The 21,299-nt window shown below is 45.5% G+C and overlaps 1 protein-coding gene across 1 annotated transcript; it reads right to left on the bottom strand.

Moving 5' to 3' along the window:
* Positions 1-339: 339 nt before the first annotated feature.
* Positions 340-18,845, bottom strand: ZNF839 (zinc finger protein 839). Its single transcript, XM_029058908.2, has 7 exons — positions 18,763-18,845; positions 11,698-12,627; positions 10,203-10,412; positions 6,185-6,334; positions 4,510-4,638; positions 4,275-4,401; positions 340-2,539 (listed from the first exon to the last, which is right to left on the bottom strand). The coding sequence occupies exons 2-7, from the start codon at positions 12,565-12,567 to the stop codon at positions 1,590-1,592; spliced, it is 2,436 nt and encodes an 811-aa protein (XP_028914741.1). The 5' UTR covers positions 12,568-12,627; positions 18,763-18,845; the 3' UTR covers positions 340-1,589.
* Positions 18,846-21,299: the final 2,454 nt, after the last annotated feature.

Genomic DNA, 21,299 nt, shown 5'->3' with positions numbered 1-21,299 from the left:
CTTGAGGGAATCTATTTTCTGATTATTATTTGTTATTTGTCATCTAGAGAAGCAGCAAGGGGCTGTAAATGAGGCGATCTGAATCTAATCCCAGCTCTGCTATTTGACTGCTGAGTGTCCTTAACCAAGCCACTAGACTTCTCTGGGCCAGTTTGCTCATCTGTAAAATAGGGATTCAATACTTGTTCTCCAACTCCCATAGACTGTGAGTCCACATGAAATAGGGACTGTCTGACCGGTATATCTTATATTCCCCACAGGGCTTATACAGTGCTTAACCAATTCCACAATTTAGTCTTACTCTTCACTAGACCCACTCATTAAGGACTGATACGGTTCTTACACGGTATATTATTTTATTAATAAATTTCAGGATCTTGTTGGCTTCTTTAATGTGGCCTTAAGGTGTTACCTCATTCAGCTGATGATTAGCTACCGTTTTCTACTACCCTTGTGATAACCTCTTCTCCCTATCCCGTATTCATGGTGCTTGCCTTTTGGCTCCTTTAGATATTAACCTTGCCCTATTTCCTTCTGAATTTTATCTTGCTGTTGTAGGACTCTTTCTCTAATTATTAGGGTCACTTTGAATTTTGCTTCTGTACTCCACCCTGCCCAACTGAGAAAATAGTCTTTGAAGACGATCACAGTGCCTCCTCTCCTAACTCCCTGTTACTGAATTCCATCCAAAGATCAGACACAAGCCAATGTTTATCTCCTTGCCATCTTTCTGGCAACAGATGCCTCATTTTTAAAAGCACAGATTTTCCATGTGCTCATGAAAAATGAATAGGCTTTCCAGGGATAAACTACGCCACCTCAAAAACGTAGCCCCTGCCTTCATTGAGCTAAAATTTCATGGGCAGTAATGCTTATCTTTCCCCATCTCTAATCCATTATGAAAAGCCCAGAAATCAGAGAAATGGTTAACTTCGCCTGCTACAAAAAACTGAGTGTTTTGCGCTGCTTACTAAGGCCCTGGCAGGGGACAGTACTTAAAAATCTGGGGGTCTAGTTCAGTTTTGATTCAGTGATCTTGGACAAGTAACTTAGTTCAATGCCTGGCACATAGTAGGTGCTTGACAAATACCATTAAAAAGAAAAGTAGCTTGAAACATCAATGTCTCAATCCTCATCTGAATTCTGTATCAGTTCCACCTACTTTCCCCTCGAACACCTCACAAGAACCAATAGGGAAATACCTAACTTGTTTTTTTTTTCTTTTACTCTCAAAAGACGCTTCCGGTACAGGCCGAACAACTGTCAAAATGCAGTAAACTAGCCGGGGTTGGTGGTCGAGGCGGAGGTGAGGAGTGGGGAGTCAGTGGTATCAAGGAAGAGTGCAATACTGTTCACGGCAACTCAGCAGAAGCTTTTGATTTTAAAATGGAGGACGCACAGTGGAAGTCCTCACCGATTCTGGTTGTAATATTACTGCCATTAATGGATACAAGATATAAAAGTAGTACATATCATAGAAATGAGTTCTTCTTTACAAATAAGTTAAAAGATTCCTCTTTCAGTACCCATATTAGAAAAATATACATTACTTGAAATAGATCACCATCTCCAGATAAATCTACAGTACTCTATGTGCCTGGTTCCACTGCACTGTGGGAGATCAAAATGCCTTGACCCTGATTGTTGGCCTCCATCGCCAGTAATGCCTCCACCGTTTCTAAAGGAACTCCACCTGGCGTCTGGATGTGCATCGTAGTACCGTCGGCTTGGGTGACGATGACGATACCGTCCGTCTGAGACACGACTGTACCCGGATGGGACAGAAGGAGCCCATCTGAAGTTTGAATAAAGATCCGTTCATGTTCCCGAGACAACAATTCATGGCTCTCACCGGTAATTTCAAATGCCACGGTTTCCCCCACAGCAACGATGCTCTCCAGCCCACCTCGTTCCTCAATCCCACAGGGAAACTGGTTCAAGGTTTTGTCGGGAGAATCGAGGTGCCCCTGAGGTGGGCCCAACCCTTCCGCCCCGGGAGCGTGCTGCGGTTCCGAGAGAGTCCTGTACGAATGGTCTAGTGGCACCAGGTTCCCCGATAAAACCTTTTCAAGCTGCTGGGCCTGATCAACCACGTTCGCCACCTTACACTGATCAGGATGTTCACGGTTAACCCGGTGCTCCTGGCTCTCATTCTCATCGCGGACCTCCTCGTTCCTCGAGATGTCGCTTTTTAGAAGATCCGCCAGCCCGCCTGCTGTTTCGACGCCAGAGGCGTCGGAAGCGGTGAGTCGGCCTGATGCGTTCTGGTCTGGGGAGTGTGCTGGAACTATTTCTTCTAGTAGTTCCAACGTCTGTTCATGGGCCACGGGGCCTGGACTTCCTACCTGAGCATAATTAAGGGTCCCTGGACCAGCTTCAAAGAGGTTCCCAGAACCTGCAGAATCCCTTCCAGCTTCTAAGTCGGCCAAAACTGAAATTTGCTGCGTAGTCTGTAACGTCGTTCTTCCAACATCAGGAAGCCTCCCACCACAAGGTTCTTCGGAAGACTGAGGCGTTCTCCCAGGTAGCTGGCTGAAACCTAAGCAGGGTAGAAAACTCACATGAACACACACATATATTACAATTCCCGAGTTGGGCACATTTGGTGGCAAATTTCTTTTGCAGTGGTTTTGTAGATTTAGCAATGTTAGATTTGCTAAAGCAATAATGCAATTTTGCATTCAATGACAAGGGGAGAATGAGCAGGCTCAGTGTCTAAACATGGGGGGCCAAAGCAGGAAAAAAAACATGGCAACGGGAAAAGGCAAAGGAAAAAAACTAATTTAGGGTTCTTCATAAACCAAAGTCCCTAAAATTAATTAATAAATCTGCAAATAAGCATAGCAAAGCATAGCAAAGTATTGCCTAGCAGAGCATTTTCCCCTGGCTCTCAGTTTCTCTAAATTTCAGATACTTAATTCAAAGCCAGATTCTGTTCATTTCCCAACAATGGAGCTACACACTTTTCTAACTGGGAGAAATAAGTTTACTCTCGGGAGGCAGGATTTTGACAACTTAAATGATGATGATGGCATTTGTTAGGTGCTTACTATGTGCCAAGCACTGTCTCTAGACTATAAAGTCACTGTGGGCAGGGAATGTGTCTACCAACTCTGTTGCACTGTACTCCTTCAAGCGCTTACTACAGTGCTCTGCACACAGCACTCAATAAATACCATTGATTGGTAAGAAATTTGGCTGATTTCTTTGAGCAGTAACTACTGAACTCTGGAGAGGTCTAGACCTACTCAAGTTTGGATTAGATGAAAGGAAAGTCAAGCAATATTTAACATCACAGAGGACTAAGATTAGCCTTCAGACAGTGGGGCAAAGCATCACTAGTTGATTACACAAGAGAAATCACTTAACTACAGTAAACCTTGGTTATAAAGGCCCCAAAATCCACATTACTCTAAATTAGTTCCACCCTAAAGTGGAATCCACAGAGTAACTGGCCTGACAGAAAAATAACATGGCCTAATGGAAAGAATATAGGTCTGGGAGTCAAAGGACCTGAGTTCTACTTTGGGCAGGTCACTTTATTTCTCTTTGCCTCAGCGACCTCATCTGCAAAATGGAGATTTAATCCTCCTCCCTCCGGTTTAGAGTGTGAGCCCCAAGGGGACAAGGATTGTGTCCACCCTGATTATGCTGTATCTACCCCAGCACTTAGTAAAGTGTCTGGCACATAGTAAGCACTTAACCGGGACCATAGAAAAAAGTGTAAAGGGGAAAAAAAATCCCTATCAAGTACAGAGTAATAGATACCCCCTCCTAAGGGCTTGTGGGGAGAGGGCAGTTTAGAAGAGGTCACTGATAAGTCTAGGCAAATCCCAGAAGGCGAAATGGCCCTTTCAATTCAAAAACCCAGGACTATGTACAGACTAGTCTGATATTCAAGAACCCTGGATGGTACTGATGCCTGTCTACTTGTTTTGTTTTGTTGTCCGGCTCCCCCTTCTTGACTGTGAGCCCGTTGTTGGGTAGGATCGTCTCTACCTGTTGCCAAATTGTACTTTCCAAGCACTTAGTATAGTGCTCTGCACACAGTAAGCACTCAATACATATGAATGAATCAATGAACCCTACAGAGAATAATTCCCAAACTGTTGTATAATAACCGGGTTTGGTGCAAGTCAAAACAAATGTCTTTTCCTCCACTGGCTGTTGAATTTTCAACTATAATTTCACAGTCTTTCACATGTATAAATACTGCCGATGTCAGCTAAGCCATGAGGTCCCTTAACTGCAAATTTTTGAAAAAGTTCATTTACCCTCATTTACAACAGGTGAGGACAGTTGTAGACTTGTCTCTGTTGGTCCATTATGACTAATGTGACCTCCGGTCTGGTGCTGATCAACTCGTATTCTCTTCGCAGGGGTCACCGTTTCCTCTGGCGTCTGTGAATAAAAGACTCAATTCACTCAAGTGGGAGCGAACGTTTTGGGGGTTTACAGTCTAAAACATCCACTCATCAAGTGCGTTTTGGCTGAGAAGAAAGCGCACACCTCATTTCCTCGCTTTTGCTGGCCACTTTCTGCAGACCCTTCTTCAGCTGATGTGTGAACTGATGTGCCTTCCATCTGTGCCTTTTGCTTTCTCAGAAGTTCTTCTGTAATTCCTAGGGAATCAGCAACCTAGAAAGAGTTGGGGAAACAAGCAAGACATCAACTGAGCTCAAATATATAAAAAGAATCCTCACTATTGTGGTAAATTATTTGGTTATCAAGTACCTAGAGTTCATTCTGGAAGATAAGTAGCTCTGCAACTCATAAGAATAAAGGCAAATTCCACGTTGGATTGAATACAAATGGAGCAAGTTGATGGGTCATCTTCAAAATTAAATCATTGTGTTAGCAGCCAAGTTTAAAAGAGGACACTGTTAGGGTTCCTTCGTGACTTTAAAATAAAGTTTTCCTCCTTAGTAGTAGGCTATTATTGGTAATAATAATTGTGGTATTTGTTAAGTGCTTACTACGTGCCAGGCACTGTTCTAAGCGCTGGGGAAAATACAAGGTGATCAGGTTACACATAGTCCATATCCCTCCTGGGGCTCGCAATCTTGATCCCCATTTTACAGATGAGGTAGCTGAGGCACAGAGAAGTTAAGCGACTTGCCTAAGGTCACATGGCAGACATGAGGCTGAGCCAGGATTAGAACCCACAACCTCTGGCTCCCAGGCCTGTGCTCTTTCCACTAGGCCATGCTGCTTCTATTTAACTTAAAGTTAACTAAGTTAAATTTAAAATTAAGGTAACATTCTTAATTCACTCTCCCTTTTCGTCCTTTCTCTGGTTTGTTTCATTCTACGTGCTCATGCGTTCTCGGCTAGTGGAATCGTTTTTCTCAGAGTTACACTACCACCACAGTGTGGGCGTCAGGGGGGAAGGTTACACAGACACTACAGGCAAATCCGAGAAAATTAACAGAAGGCAAAGGATCAGCCAAGTGTGGAGCCTACCAACCTTGACAGTGTCCCCTTAAAAACTGATGCAATTTCATATCGCCATAGAGGACACTTCATTGCTGGACCACCTATAAAAGATGGATTTAGATGTACGTTGGTCACCCTACAGTTGCAGCCTAGGAAATTTGAAGTAAAATGGGGTGGGAGCAAGTCTGTTTGACTTACTCTGAAAAGAGGCCAGAGTTACATGGCTGGACTCTTCAAAAATACTTTATGATAAAAAAAGATCATTTCTGCCAATAACATCCTCATCAACAATACTTGAGATCCATCTGTGCCCAGTGCTGTACAAAACGTGTGCCTGGGGACAATACTGAAGTTTAGGACATAGTACCGTCCCTCGGGGAGCCTGCAATCTAATGTGCAAGAAAAATGGGGGGCGAACGGGGGGGTGAGGCAGAAGTGAGGGGAGACTTTCCAGAATAGGATAGGAAGAGGAATGGCAAAACACATGAATCAGAGGTGGGAGAGCAGAATGAGTAACCAGTGAGTTCTTTGGATCTTACTGGCAAAAAAGTTCATACGTTTCCCAGCCCAAAGACACTTATTAAAACATACCTAACAATATATCTAAAACAGGATTTCTTAAAATTACAATAATTCTTGTCATGATCACTGTTGGACTAGCTTCCTGTTCTGACAACCAAAATGAAGACTTTTTTTAAGAAAACTATGACTCCAAAATCCCCTTTTCCTATAAGTGCTATGGCAATACCTCATTATTGATTATTTCCAGGGGCTTCTGAAAACCCACGATAGAATTACTGAAGTGGTCTTGACACAGTTTCTTAATCATTTTGTGCAACTCTTCAAATTCTTTATACACATCTGCGAAAAATGGCTTGGTTGAATGATGTCTTTCAACCTAGGAGAACAGAAACAAGAAATCAAACAGTTAAGACAAGTGTGTAAAATACAACAAAAATTAAGCTAACAAAATTTTTCCCCAGTCCTAGCCGTTTATCAACACTGAACACGTCAATGGTTTTCACTCATATACTTTTTGAGACTATCAGTCATGGCTGTGAAAAACCTGGACAGCTTCCAGCATTCAGTTACTTGAGATAAGCCAGGCACAAAAATAAGAAATTGTTCAGCCACTTACTTGTCTTCCCAGAATTTCTTCAACTGTACGTGGAACTGGTAGGCAAGGAGGGAAAGTCAGGGAAAGCAGGAGAAAGAGGGGTCGTGAGAACAAGCTGAGAAGCAGCAAAGCTTAATGGATAGAGCATGGGCCTGGGAGTCAGAGTCTAATCCCAGCTACGCCACATGTCTACTGGGTATCCTTAGGCAAGTCGCTTCACTTTTCTGGGCCTCAGTTACCTCATTTGTAAAATGTGGGGTTAAGGATGTGAGCCCCATGTGGGACAGGGACTGTGTCTGACCCAATTAGCTTGTACCTACCCCAGTGCTTAAAACAGTGCTGGACAGCATAGTAAGTGCTTAACAAGTGGTAATTATTATTTATTATTATTACAGCAGCTTTGTGAAGGCAAAGCTGTGACTTCACTCCTTTCTCACAGGGTCAAAATAGTACAGAGCCCAGACACTGGAGCACCTTCCAATCTGCAAGCCTGGGTCCAGAATATGGCTTGTACTCAAATCCCAGGACACATTTCACCGGACCAATCAATCAATTGTATTTACTGCACACCTACTATGTGCAAGCCACTGTACTAAGCACTTGAGAGAGTACAATGTAACAGTTGGAAGACACGTTCCCAGCCCACAGTGAGCTTACGGTTTAGAGGAGATGGGTATTAATAAAATAAATTACAGATATATGCATAAGTGCTGTGGGGCTGAGGGAGGAGTGACTAAAGGGTGCAAATACTAGCGCAAGGGTGAAGCAGAAGGGAATGGGAAAGATAAAATGAGGTCTCTTGGAGGAGATGTGCCTCCTGGATAGAATGGGAAACATTCCAAATTTTCTTTTTATCTTTAAATGAATACCATTACCAACTTGTAAATAAATGAGGATTTATGTTTAAGATAAACAGTCACCTTCATCAGAAGAAACTCATACACAGTTATGAGTTTTGTGAGGCGGGGTAGAGCCAGCTCCATTAAATCCTCGTCATCACATTGCTGGAAGAACTACCAAAAGACAAGCAATCCATGTTTTGAAAACCTTGTAGGAACTTCCACCTAACATTAGTGAGACAGTTTCACTTTATTCTTTCAATCAAGAAAAGATACAAGCTGATACTTTTTGTAAACAGATTCAATATAGAAGTATTACACAGGTATGCATAACTGAATTACCATGTCCAATGCTGGACTTCACAACATAAGGAAAACGGTGCATTTTGAAGGCAACTCACTGAGAAACCCAGAAGATATGAAAACTAAGGCCTGTTTTTAGTGGTATTCATTAAGTAATTTCTGCGTGCCAAACACTATACTAAACGCTGGGGTAGATACAAGATAATCAGGTCAGACCTAGTCCCTCATCAGGCTCACAGCCTTTGTTGGAGGGAGAGCTGGTACTGAATCCCTATTTGACCGATGAGGAAACTGAGGCCCAGAGAAGTTAAGTGAGGTGAGTGGCAGAGCCAGGATTAGATCCCAAGTCCTCTGACTCCTAGATCCTTTCCACTAGGTCATGCTGCTTCCCCAGGACCTAGTTTATGAACTTACTTACACCCTCCTTTGCTCTCAAGTATATCTCTGGGTACTCAATTATTCCTTTTGACCCCTCAACTTTTATGTCTGTCTTCCGCTTAAGAGAGTATGCTCCTTTCGGGTAGGAAACCTGTCGCTTCTTTATTCTGCTCTCCCCAAAACACCTAGAACAATGGACCCCACTGAGTGGGTGCTCGATAAATGCTACTGCTAGTATACTTAGGAAGATGTGTAGAACTACCTGGGATTATTCAGACAGGAGAAGCCAAGGGTGAGAAGGGACTGAATAGTGGGCTTCCGACAGTATAAAAGACTTACCTGGAAGGTTATGAACTCATCTCCCCTGACGGCAGTGCATGGAAATGGACTTGCACTGCTGCAGGAAGGATTCAGATTCAAAAGAAGGAAAATAATAAAGGAATGGCTCCCAAATGCCCTTTTCTCCATGACCTCAGATGAGGATGATATAAAAACGGGCCTGCCGGGAGGTGGCCGGATGTCATGGCAGAACCTTATACAACCGAGATTTGCTGCCACCCGAGTCCTTGTCTGCTTTGGCCCAGTGCCACGCACAGCACAGATATTTCGCTGCTGGGGAAAAAAAAGTGGCCACCTCTTCCCATTCCCCATGTGATTCATTCACTCATTCATTCAATCGTATTTATTGAGTGCTTACTGTGTACACAGCACTGTCCTAAGCACTTGGAAAGTACAATTCGGCAACAAATAGAGATAATCCCTACCCAACAATGGGCTCACAGTCTAGAAGGGGGGAGACAGACAACGAAACAAAACAACTAGACAGGGATCAATAATGTCAAAATAAATACACAGAATTATAGATATATATACATCATTAATAGAAAAATAAAATAATCATACACAGCACTGAGCAAAGGTCCGTCTGAACGGCATCTCTCTCATCATCAAGTAGGTTCCAATACCCCAACGTCTGCCCCACTGGTTACGTATCACAACCCTGCTGCTTCCATCTTAGGTTCAGGGAGGGAGACACATAGCACTGGCCTACACCATCTCTTGGGGGAAAGGAAGGGGAAGCACACTCACTGTCCATCTGATGCAGGCCTTGTCAGGGTCTCCGCCAAACCAAAAGTGATTTGGTCCAAACTAGAAGTGAGCTCAATGGGTCAGCCCAGTGACAAGTCATTCCAGTAGAAATCTAATTAGACCAGTTTAGATCATGAAGATTTCAATTACTGAAAAAGATTGTGTTTGGTTACTTTTGGAACCAATTTTGATCCACTGGGAACCTTTTTTTTTAAAAAAAAAAAAACAATTTAGTCACGCTGGCCTGGATTCAGATCACCAGTCAGGTGGAACCTCAGAAATTCAGATAACTGGCTTGCTTCTCTACCGACTTGTGGCTGAATGGGAGACTCTTTAGTTAGAGTTTGATATACTGTTCTGAGATACTCTAATGTAGTCCTTTCTCTGCAAAGTGGGAAAAAGTTTTACCCCCCATTTTCAAACCTGCTTCTGTACACATGGAGCCTAAGTGCTTCAAAACCTATACAGGCAAGTAACATTTGCTTGCAATCGCTGAGGACACAAGGCCGTAAGCAGTAACCATCGTTAGTGGGCTAGATCCATCTGTTATCAGCAGTAGAATATATTGAGTGCCTACAAAAGCAGCGTGGCCTGGTGGACAAAACATGGGCCTGGAAGTCAGCGGGACGTGGGTTCTAGTCCCGGCTCTGCCACCTGTCTGCTGTGTTATCTAGGGCAAGTGCCTTCACTGGTGTGTGCTTCAGTTCTCTGACAGGTAAAATGGGGATTGACACTGTGAGCCCCATGTAGGACATGGACTGAGTCCAACCTGATTACCATATATCTACCCCAGTGCTTAGAACAGCTCCTGACACATAGTAAGCACTTAAATACCATTAAACCCGCCCCCAAGAAACTCTTCAAAAGCTAATCATTTAATGGCCTTCCACCTATGCTTGGATTTTTGTTGACACTTTACCAACTACTTGAAATATCATCTGAATATTTTATTTTTAACTACAGATGGGTTTGGGGTATATGAGTGCTTCTCCAAACCAAAACCCAGGTTTTGGAACTGACAAAATAGGTATGAGACCTACCTCCTTGAGTCTTGCCTTCCTCTTCACTACGGTCTGTTCTGCCGACGTGTCAGGAAGAGAATTCGGTCGGAAGCCTGAGCACCTTGGCTTCCTAGGGATACTTTGCCGCCCACGCCTTTTAGCTCCTCTGGGTTTTCCTGACCGAGTCACAAGGCTTCCATTTTCCTGACCCGCCTCCAATAACAATCCAACATCTGCAGATCTGCTCATCTGAATGAGTGCAACACAAAAAATGCATCATACTTTAACCCCCCTACCACAGTAAAAGTTAATACAGAAAAAGCCAGATCAAAAATAAGCACTTAATAACAATTGCAGTTACAATGCATTTCTCCCTAAACCCAAGTCATGCTTTACATGTACCCCACAACAAAGGCTCTTGTTTCTACACACCTCCCTCTCTTCTGTCGTCTTCTTTTAACAGAGCCTTTAAATATCCATCTCAACCCTGAATCTTTGGCTCAGTCTGGCATCTTTCATTGGTGTGTATTTTCCCAATCTCTCTGCTGGACCCACATCCAGCAGGGTCGCAAGCTTTTGAGGTGCAGGTCAGTGGCGGCCTGAGTCCCAACGAATATCCAAGCCAGATGAATCCAGGACCCAACAACACCCTAATGATTTTCATGGCGGAGTTTACAAGGGCAATGTTCACCAGACTACCTTCTTCACCCATAGGCCAACACTAACACAACCCACCGCTGCATGTTTCTGGATTAATGAGAAATTCGAAAGCTGTAAAGGAATCTGAAACATTCACAAAGATAATCAAAAATGGACTCAAGAAAAAGGAGGAGAAGGAAGCAGGGAGTTTAGGCAAAACAAACCTAAGGAGGTACCCTCTGATGGCATATACATTTGTTAAACACGTCAAAACAGAAATATGATTTATCAGATTTGTTTCCAACTGTAGTTTTAGAGGATTCTGTGCCACCTCAAACTTTCACGAAAGAATACTAATTAATCCAGGCTTTTTTCTAGTTTTTTCATTTTGCCACCAGCCAAATTTCCCGTTACCACTGCAGAAAGCTCAGGATTCTCTTACCAAGAAGCACCACTGCAATTAGCAGCCTGCTCTCCACCCAGACATTTAGCAAAGGTTTCAATATGCCATGGCAACAAAATCACTGGTCCCCAGAGCACTGCTTTGGGCACATGCAATTTCTGTTCTGATCAGACTAAGTTGGAGGGTTGCATTCCTCCGAGCGAATGTGTCTCAAACACTTCCCAAGCACCTGCAACGAGGAACGTTCAAGATTAAATCTTCACAACCATCTTAGGTCACATCTTTTCAGCAGTTGCCTAATGTTAACCTGGTTTCCAACAGCACATAGTATGACCTGGGAAAAATCTTACACTCTTCATTTAACTCTCAGGTGATACACCATTTCTACCTAGAACTGAATTCAGGCCACTGGCTGAGGATGGATAGCGTTAAAAGTTTGTAATTCTGTCCTGGCCCTGAGACGTGAGACAGTCATGCGCCAAGAAAAGTTACCTGTGGCCCATTCGGGGTGGGATCTGGCTCCGTTGCGCAGCCGGGGTGTGGACCTTCAATTCTGGCAACAGCTGAAATCGGAGGGGATTCGGCAAGCATTTTGCTATTGACTCCCATTCCCTCTGAGCTCTCCTGCTCGAGGATTCCGTTAGGTTTATCTGAAGGGAACACTCTGGGCAACAAGGCTTCCAGCTGCCCGTGGCTCGGATTGAGTTTATAATGGCGGGCCAGTCCTCCTTTCCCGATGTATGACTTTTCACAAAGTTGACACTTAAAGGCTTTGGGCCTCAGGTAACATCCAGAAGAGCTAAACAAGGCATCCTTTTCCCTGTCCCTTCTGTCCTCTTCGTCTTCCACGCTTAGTTCTGAATAGTCATCAGAATCTGACGGGTGCCCGTCGGCCAGATCTTCAGTTTTGATGAATTTGTAATCCCTGGCTTTATATTTTGGAGGCCGGGAGATTCTCCCCGAACGAGTTTTCACTTTTAGAGACTTCTTGAGCTTCTCGGTGTGGTTTTTTTCCAGGTTAGGAACAAGTGAATCTGCTGAACTGGATAAAACTGATGGAATAACAGGGGTAGCCGCAGGAGACACAGGAGCCAACACGATTCTTTGACCATTAAGGAACTTGGGTGCCGCGATCTTCTTCACAGAAACTGGTCCAAGAGGGGGCAGGGGCTTCTGCACAAGAAGCTGAAGGGAAGGGTTAGCCGAGCTATTTAATAAATACTGTTGCTGCCCAGTCCCCGAAATTGGCTCTATCTTAAGAATCTGAGGGTTAATAACGCGGAGTCCTGACGGATTGGGATTCCGATGTAATGGCTGATTCAATGTTATCGTTTTAGGCTGGATTGCCGCAAGAGGGGGCATAGGCCTTTCTTTTTCTTTCACCTGGTTGTCTTTTACTTGGACTTGAATGGCTTCTAGTTGCTTTAGAACAAAAAGACAAAAGAATGAGGGTAAGCGAAGAAATACTGTCATGTTCAAAGTCAGTGAAATGGATGACCGGTCAATCGGTGGCATTTCTTACTGTGCACTGTACTATGCACTTGGGAAAACACAAAACAACCAGAGTTGGTAGACTACCTACCCACAAGGAGCTTACTGTCTATTGGGGAGAAAGGCATGAAAATAGATTACAGAGAGGGGAAACTGTTACGAATATTTACATGTGAGTATTGTGGGGTGGGGTGAGTATGACCTCATAGCACTAAACAATACATCAACCCAGTATTCAGATTTACATTTCATTAGTCGCTCTTATTCAGCCACTGATTTGGCAGCAACAAATACATCTGTGAAAAAATTTGCTTTAACAAAAGGGCTGTGCAAATGGAGAACTGGAAGTCCCGCAGAATTTACTCCCGCAAGGAAAAGAGGCAATCTATACAAACCAGCACTTAATGTATATCTCCTTATACTCTACTCTTTCCCAAATTTATTTTAATGTCTGTCTCCCCCTGAAGACCAAGCACCTTGTCGGTAGGCATAGTGTCCACTAACTCTATCGTATGGTACTCTCCCGAGCACTTCATACACTGCTCTGCACACAGTAACTGCTCAATAAATCCCACTGATGGCTTGATTAATTGATAGATACAAATTCGGGCCCCAACCCGCCTTTCACAGTCACCAACTGCAACAGCACTGAACATGTGCTGGAGAAGCAAATTTGCTGGTGAAGCATTTGCTGGAGAAGCAGCGTGGCTCAGTGGAAAGAGCACGGGCTTGGGAGTCAGAGGTCATGAGTTCGAATCCCAGCTCTGCCACTTGACAGCTGTGTGACTGTGGGCAAGTCACTTAACTTCTCTGTGCCTCAGTTACCTCATCTGTAAAATGGGGATTAACTGTGAGCCTCACGTGGGACAACCTGATTACCCTGTATCTACCCCAGCGCTTAGAACAGTGCTCGGCACCTAGTAAGCGCTTAACAAATACCAACATTATTATTATTTGCAATTTTGAGCTGCAATAAAAGGGGCCGCGGGCTCTCCGACCCCATACACCTCACCTCTCCCCTACCACTCCCTCACCCCTGCACCTCCTCAGCTCCAGGTGCCCCCATCCTGGCTCAACTTCTGAGAAGACTGTGAGCCCCATGTAGACAGGGCCTGTGTCCCTCCTGATTAAATGCTACCTCAGGGAGAACTGGAAGTCCCACAAAATTTATTCCTGCAAGGAAAAGGGGCAATCTACACAAGCCAGAACTTAATGTATATACTCTTATACTCTACTATTTCCCAAATTTATTTCAATGTCTGCTTAGTACAGTGCCTGGAACATAGTAAGCACCTAACAAATACCACAATAACGGAACCTAGTACCACAAATCACTGAGAAATTGTAGAGGCTTCAGCAGAAGTGTGATTTGAGTTAAACAGGAGGAGGAAAGTGTGGCTTGGTCTTGCCTAATCTGGCAATGAAAAAATACCCAAAGCCATTCTTTTTTAAAACCCAATCGGTACGAACCCATGACAAAATCCTACTAAAAACCTACCGCCTTCAAGAAACCTCCTCGAACACCATTTCCAAATCCTATTCCCCCCTCTCTTCGCCTATGGATTTGGGTCTGAACCCCATCAGCATAGTCATATTCACCCCTCTCACAGCACTTATTCCCCAATTCCCCCTACTCCCTCCCTCTGCTCTACCCCCTTACCCTCCCCACAGCACTTGCGTATATTTGTATATATTATTACTCTACTTATTAATGATATTTCTAGATCTATGATTCTATTTATCTGTTTTGATGGTATTGATGCCTGACTACTTGTTTTGTTTTGCTGTCTCCCCGTTTTAGACTGTGAGCCCATCGTTGGGCAGGGATTGTCTCTATCTCTTGCCGAATTGTACACTCCAAATGCTTAGTACAGTGCTCTGCACACAGTAAGCGTTCAAAAAATACGACAATGAATGAATGAACTTATGTACATCTCCTTATACTCTGCTGTTTCCCCTGTCTAATTTTTTTAAATGTCCCTCTCCTTAAGGGCAAGGATCATGTCTACCAGCTGCATTATAGTGTACTCTCCTTGGCCCTTAGTACCCTGCTCTGCATAATAAGCGCTCAATCAGTACCACTGATTGAGTTTTGCCTTTTCCCATTTACACCCGAATGGTCTCATTGACATGCTCTGAGGCAGGAGGTGGGAGGCGACTCCTGAACCCCCAAAATAAAACTCTTCCCAACTTCCCTCTCTCAAACGTGGCCCAGTGGCAAGAGCCGGGGCCTGGGAGTCAGAGGACCTGGATTTTAATCCCTGCCACTTCTCTGCCGCGTGACCTTGGGCAAATTACGTGTCTGGACCTCAGTTTCCCTCTCTGCAAAATGGGGGTTCAACACCTGTTCTTCCTCTTCCTTAACCTATAAGCCCCATGAAGGCCAGTGACTGTGCAGGGCCTCTCGTGGTGATCTAGAGCTCAGCACAGTGCGTGGCACATTCATTCATTCATTCATTCATTCAATAGTATTTATTGAGCACTTAATATGTGCAGAGCACTGTACTAAGCGCTTGGCATGTACAAATCAGTAACAGAGACAGTCCCTGCCCTTTGACGAGCTTACAGTCTAATCGGGGGAGACAGACAAAAACAATAGCAACAAATAGAATCAAGGGGATGAACATCTCATTAAAACAATAGCAAATAAATAGAATCAAGGTGATGTACATCTCATTAACAAAATAAGGTAATTAAATATACACAGTTGAGCTGACGAGCACAGTGCTGAGGGGAGGGGAAGGGAGAGGGAGAGGAGCAGAGGGAAAGTGGGGAAAAGAGGGTTTAGCTGAGGGGAGGTGAAGGGGGGGCAAAGAGGGGGAGCAGGGGAGCAGAGGGAAAAGGGGAAGCTCAGTCTGGGAAGGCCTCTTGGAGGAGGTGAGCTCTAAGTAGGGCTTTGAAGAGGGGAAGAGAATTAGTTTGACGGAGGTGAGGAGGGAGGGCATTCCAGGATAGCGAGAGGACGTGCCCAAGGGTTGACGGCGGGACAGGTGAGAACGGGGGACAGTGAGGAGGTGGGCAGCAGAGGAGCGGAGCGTGTGGGGTGGGCAGTAGAAAGAGAGAAGGGAGGAGAGGTAGGAGCAGGCAAGGGGATGGAGAGCCTCGAAGCCTAGAGTGAGAAGTTTTTGTTTCGTGCGGATGTCGATAGGCAACCACTGGAGGTTTTTAAGAAGGGGAGTGACAGGCCCAGAGCGTTTCTGCAGGAAGATGAGCCGGGCGTCGGAATGAAGAATAGAGCGGAACGGGGAGAGACGGGAAGAAGGGAGATCAGAGAGAAGGCTGACACAATAATCCAGCCGGGATATTATGAGAACCTGTACCAGTAAGACAGCCGTTTGGGTGGAGAGGAAAGGGCGGATATTGGCGATATTATAAAGGTGAGACTGGCAGGTTTTGGTGATGGATTGGATGTGTGGGGTGAATGCGAAAGCCCAGTCAAAGATGACTCTGAGGTTGCGGGCTTGAGAGACAGGAAGGATAGAGTAAGCAAACGCTGAGCAAGTACCATAGTTAAGAGGGAACTCCGGGGAAGGCCATAAAGTCAAACTCAAAATGACCTGGGTTCTGATCCCGCCTCCGCCACTTGCCTCCTATGTGACCTTGGGCGAGTCACTTCATTTCTCTGTGCCTAAGTTCCCTCCTCTGTAAAACGGGGGTTAATTAAGACTGTGAGCCCTATGTGGGACGGGGACTGTGTCCACCTGATTTTTTTTATAAATGGTATTGTTAAGCGCTTGCAGCGTGCCAGGTGCTGTTCTAAGCGTTGGGGTAGACACAAGGTGATCAGACTGGTCAAGGTCCATGTCCCACTTGGGGCCCTCAGTTTTGATCCCCGTTTTAAAGATGAGGGAACTGAGACCCGGAGAAGCGAAGTGCCTTGTCCAAGGTCACAGGGCAGACCAGTGGGCGAGCCAGAATTAGAACCTGGGTCCTTCCGACTCCCAGGCCGTGATTACCCTGTATCCCCCCCGTGCTTAGAGCTGTGCCTGACACATAGTAAGCGCTTACCCAGTAATAATGACAATAATAACGCTTACTATGTGCCAGGAGCTGTTCTAAGCGCTGGGGGGACACAAGGTGATCAGGCTGTCCCACGTTAGGCGCACAGTCTTCATCCCCATTTTACAGATGAGGGAACTGAGGCCCAGAGAAGTGACTTGCCCAAAGTCACACAGCTGATGAGTAGTGGAGCCGGGATCATTCATTCAATCGTATTTATTGAGCGCTTACTATGTGCAGAGCACTGTACTAAGCGTTTGGAATGGACAATTCGGGAACAGATCGAGACAATCCCTGCCCAATGACGGGCTCACAGTCTAAATGGGGGAGACAGATGGCAAAGCAAAAAATAATAATGGTATTTGTTAAGCGCTTACTATGTGCCAAGCATTCATTCATTCATTCATTCAATCGCATTTATTGAGCTCTATGTGCAGAGCACTGTACTAAGCGCTTAGAATGTAGACTTCGGCAATAGATAGAGACAATCCCTGCCCGACAACAGGCTCACAGTCTAAATGGGGGAGAAAACTCTCTTCACGGTCAGAGAACTCATGAGGCTGTCCCGCAAAGTGTCCAGTGGAGGGTCAAGCAGCGTGGCTCAGGGGAAAGAGCCCGGGCTTGGGAGTCAGAAGTCATGGGTTCTAATCCTGGCTCTGCCGCTTGTCAGCTGTATGACTTTGGGCAAGTCACTTAACTTCTCTGTGCCTCAGTTCCCTCATCTGTAAAATGGGGATGAAGACTGTGAGCCCCACTTGGGTCAGCCTGCTCACCTTGTATCCCCCCAGCGCTCAGAACAGTGCTTGGCACATAGTAAGCGCTTAACAAATGCCACCATCATTATTATTATTATTACTTCGTTGGGCCTCAGTGACTTTATCTGGAAATGGGGGATGGAGCCCGTGAGCCCCACGTGGGACAACCTGATGACCCTGTATCCTCTCCAGGGCTGAGGATGGTGCTTGGAGCATATGAAAAGAAATAGGATTATTATTGTTATGATTGATCGGGGGGGGGGGGGGGCTGGGTAGGAGGTGTCACCTGCTGAGGACGGGGCTTAGTAAGCGCTTAAGAAATAAGATCATTATTGTTATTCATTCAATCGTATTGAGTGAGCGCTTACTATTTATTCATTTATCCATTCATTCAATAGTATTTAGGGAGCGCTTACTATTCATTCAGTCATCCATTCATTCAATAGTATTTAGTGAATGCTTACTATTCATTCATCCATCCATCCATCCATTCATTCATTCAATAGTATTTAGTGAGTACTTACTATTCATTCATCCATCCATTCATTCAATAGTATTTACGGAGTGCTTACTATTCATTCAATCAATCGAATTTAGTGAGCGCTTACTATTCATTTACTCACTCAATACTATTTAGTGAGCGCTTACTATTCATTCATTCATCCATCCATCCAACAGTATTTAGTGAGCGCTTACTATTCACTCATTCATCAATTCAGTAGTATTTAGGGAGCGCTTACTATTCATTCATTCAATAGTATTTAGTGAGCGCTGACTATTCATTCATTCATTAAACAGTATTTAGTGAGCGCTTCCTATGTGCAGAGCACTGTCCTAAGCGCTTGGAACGGACAACTGGGCCACAGATCGAGGCCATCCCGGCCCCAAGACAGGCTCACGGCATGGGCTTGGGAGCCAGAGGTCATGGGTTCGAATCCCGGCTCTGCCACTCGTCAGCTGGGTGACGGTGGGCAAGTCACTTCACTGGGCCTCAGTTCCCTCATCCGTATAATGGGGATGAAGACGGTGAGCCTCCCGTGGGCCCAGCTGATGACCCTGTCTCTCCCCCAGCGCTTAGCACAGGGCTCGGCACCTAGGAAGCGCTTCACAAATACCAACATTACGATTATTAAAATGGGGATGCAGACTGGGAGCCTCCCGGGGGACCAGCTGATGACCCTGTCTCTCCCCCAGCGCGCAGAACAGGGCTCTGCACATAAATACCAACAGGATGGCCAGCTCGTTAACCAAATCAAGAGGGTAATAAGTAAAAGAGACAAATGGGGGGGGGAGGGGGAGGGGGGAGCGTCACCTGGGTGGGCGTGTGGCGCCGGAGGGCGGCATGCTGGGCGGCCTGCTGCAGCCGCCGCGCCGCGGGATGGAGGGGGCCGGCGGGGCCCGGGCTGCCGCTCACTCTCTGGAGAACCCGGCGGAGCTGGTCGGGGCCGAGGGGCGCCACGAGGGGGGCCGGACCGGCCGCCCGGGATCCCGCCGGCCCGCCGCCGTCCTCCCCGCCGCCGCCCGCCATGGCCGCCGCCGCCCAGCCCCCGCCCGGCCCGCGCTACGGAAGCCCCCGAAGGCCCAAACACGCCGCCCTCCGGAAACGCCCCGGCCCGCGCTACGGAAGCCCCCGAGGGCCCAAACACGCCGCCCTCCGGAAACGCCCCCGCCCCCCCGCCTGCCTCCACTCCTCCCTTCACTCGATCGTATTGAGGGAGCGCTTACTAGGCATTCATTCATTGGAGTCAGAGGTCATGAGTTCGAATCCCGCCTCTGCCACTTGTCGGCTGTGTGACTGTGGGCATGTCACTTCACTTCTCTGGGCCTCAGTTCCCTCATCTGGAAAATGGGGATGAAGACTGGGAGCCCCATGTGGGACCACCTGATTCCCCTGTGTCTACCCCAGCGCTTAGAACAGTGCTCTGCACATAGTAAGCGCTTAACCAATACCAACATTATTATTAGTAGTAGTAGTATTTAGTGAGCATTTACTATGCATTCAATCATTCAATAGTATTTAGTGAGCGCTTACTATGCATTCAATAGCATTTATTGAGCGCTTACTATTAATTCATTCATTCAATAGTATTTAGTGAGCGCTTACTATTCATTCATTCAATAGTATTTAGTGAGTGCTTACTATTCATCCATTCATTCAATAGTATTTAGTGAGTGCTTACTATTCATTCATTCATTCAATTGTATTTAGTGAGCGCTTACTATTCATTCATCCATCCATTCAATAGTATTTAGGGAGCGCTTACTATTCATTCATTCAATAGTATTTAGTGAGCGCTTACTATTCATTCATTCATTCGTTCGTTCGTATTTATTGAGTGCTTACTAATCATTCATTCATTCAATAGTATTTATTGAGCGCTTACTAATCATTCATTCATTCAGTAGTATTTAGTGAGTGCTTACTATTCATTCAATAGTATTTATTGAGTGCTTACTATGTGCAGAGCACTGTCCTAAGCGCTTGGAATGGGCAATTCGGCAACAGATCGAGACCATCCCTGCCCAATGACTGGCTCACGGTCTAAACCGGGGAGACAGACAGCAGATCAAAACAGAACAAAACAAAAACAAGACAACATCATCGAGATAAATAGAATCAAGGAGATATACACCTCATTAACAAAATAAATAGAGTAATAAATAATAAATTCATTCATTCAATATGCCCAGTAACAGGTTCACAGTCTAAACACCCGGCTCCACCACTTGTCAGCTGTGTGACCTTGGATAAGTCACTTCACTTCTCTGGGCCTCAGTTCCCTCATCTGTAAAATGGGGATGAAGACTGTGAGCCTCACGTGGGACAACCTGATGACCCTGTGTCTCCCCCAGCGCTTAGAACAGTGCTCACCACGTAGTAAGCACTTAACAAATGCCAAAATTATTAATATTATTAAACGGGGGTGACAGAGAGCGAAGCAAAACAGAACAAAACAAAAGCAAGACATCATTCATTCATTCATTTGTATTTATTGAGCGCTTACTGGGTGCAGAGCACTGTACTAAGTGTTTGGTAATGGATAATTGGGCAACAGAAAGAGACCATCCCTGCCCAACGACGGGCTCACAGTCTGATGGTGTTAATTTCTTCCTGTCTCTCTCCCTGCCTGTCTCTCTCTCTTGGCTCTGTCTCTGTCCCCATCGCTTGACTCTCTCTGTCCGTCTCTGTGTCTTTCCTGCTCTAGCTCTCTGGTTCTCTCTCTGTGTGTCTCTCTCTATGGCTCTGGTTCTCTCTCTGTCTCTCTCTCTGTCTCTCTATGGCTGTGATTCTCTCTTTGTCTCTCTGTCTCTGTCTCTCTATGGCTCTTGTTCTCTCTCTGTACCTCTCTTTGGCTCTGATTCTCTCTTTTGTCTCTCTCTCTGTCTCTGTCTCTCTATGGCTCTTGTTCTCTCTCTGTATGTCTCTGTGGCTCTGGTTCTCTCTCTGTCTCTCTGTTTCTGTCTTTCTATGGCTCTAGTTCTCTCTCTGTGTCTCTCTCTTTCTCTCTGTGGCTCTGGTTCTCTCTCTCCATCTCTATCTCTCTATGGCTCTGGTTCTCACTGTCTCTCTCTCTGTCTCTGTCTCTCTGTGGCTCTGGTTCTCTCTCTGTGTCTCTGTCTATGGCTCTGGTTCTCTCTGTGTGTCTGTGTGTGTGTGTCTCTCTGTGTCTCTGTCTATGTTTCTGGTTCTCTCTCTGTGTCCATCTCTGTGTCTCTGTCTGTCTATGGCTCTGGTTCTCTCTCTCTGTCTCTGTCTATGGCTCTGGTTCTCTCTGTGTGTCTCTCTGTGTCTCTGTCTATGTTTCTGGTTCTCTCTCTGTGTCCATCTTTGTGTCTCTGTCTGTCTAT

The sequence above is a fragment of the Ornithorhynchus anatinus genome, chromosome 1 (assembly GCF_004115215.2).
Source record: "Ornithorhynchus anatinus isolate Pmale09 chromosome 1, mOrnAna1.pri.v4, whole genome shotgun sequence".
NCBI classification, from domain to species: domain Eukaryota; kingdom Metazoa; phylum Chordata; class Mammalia; order Monotremata; family Ornithorhynchidae; genus Ornithorhynchus; species Ornithorhynchus anatinus.
The sequence above is the reverse complement of the archived record's forward strand: the minus strand, read 5'-3'. Positions and strand labels throughout refer to the sequence as shown.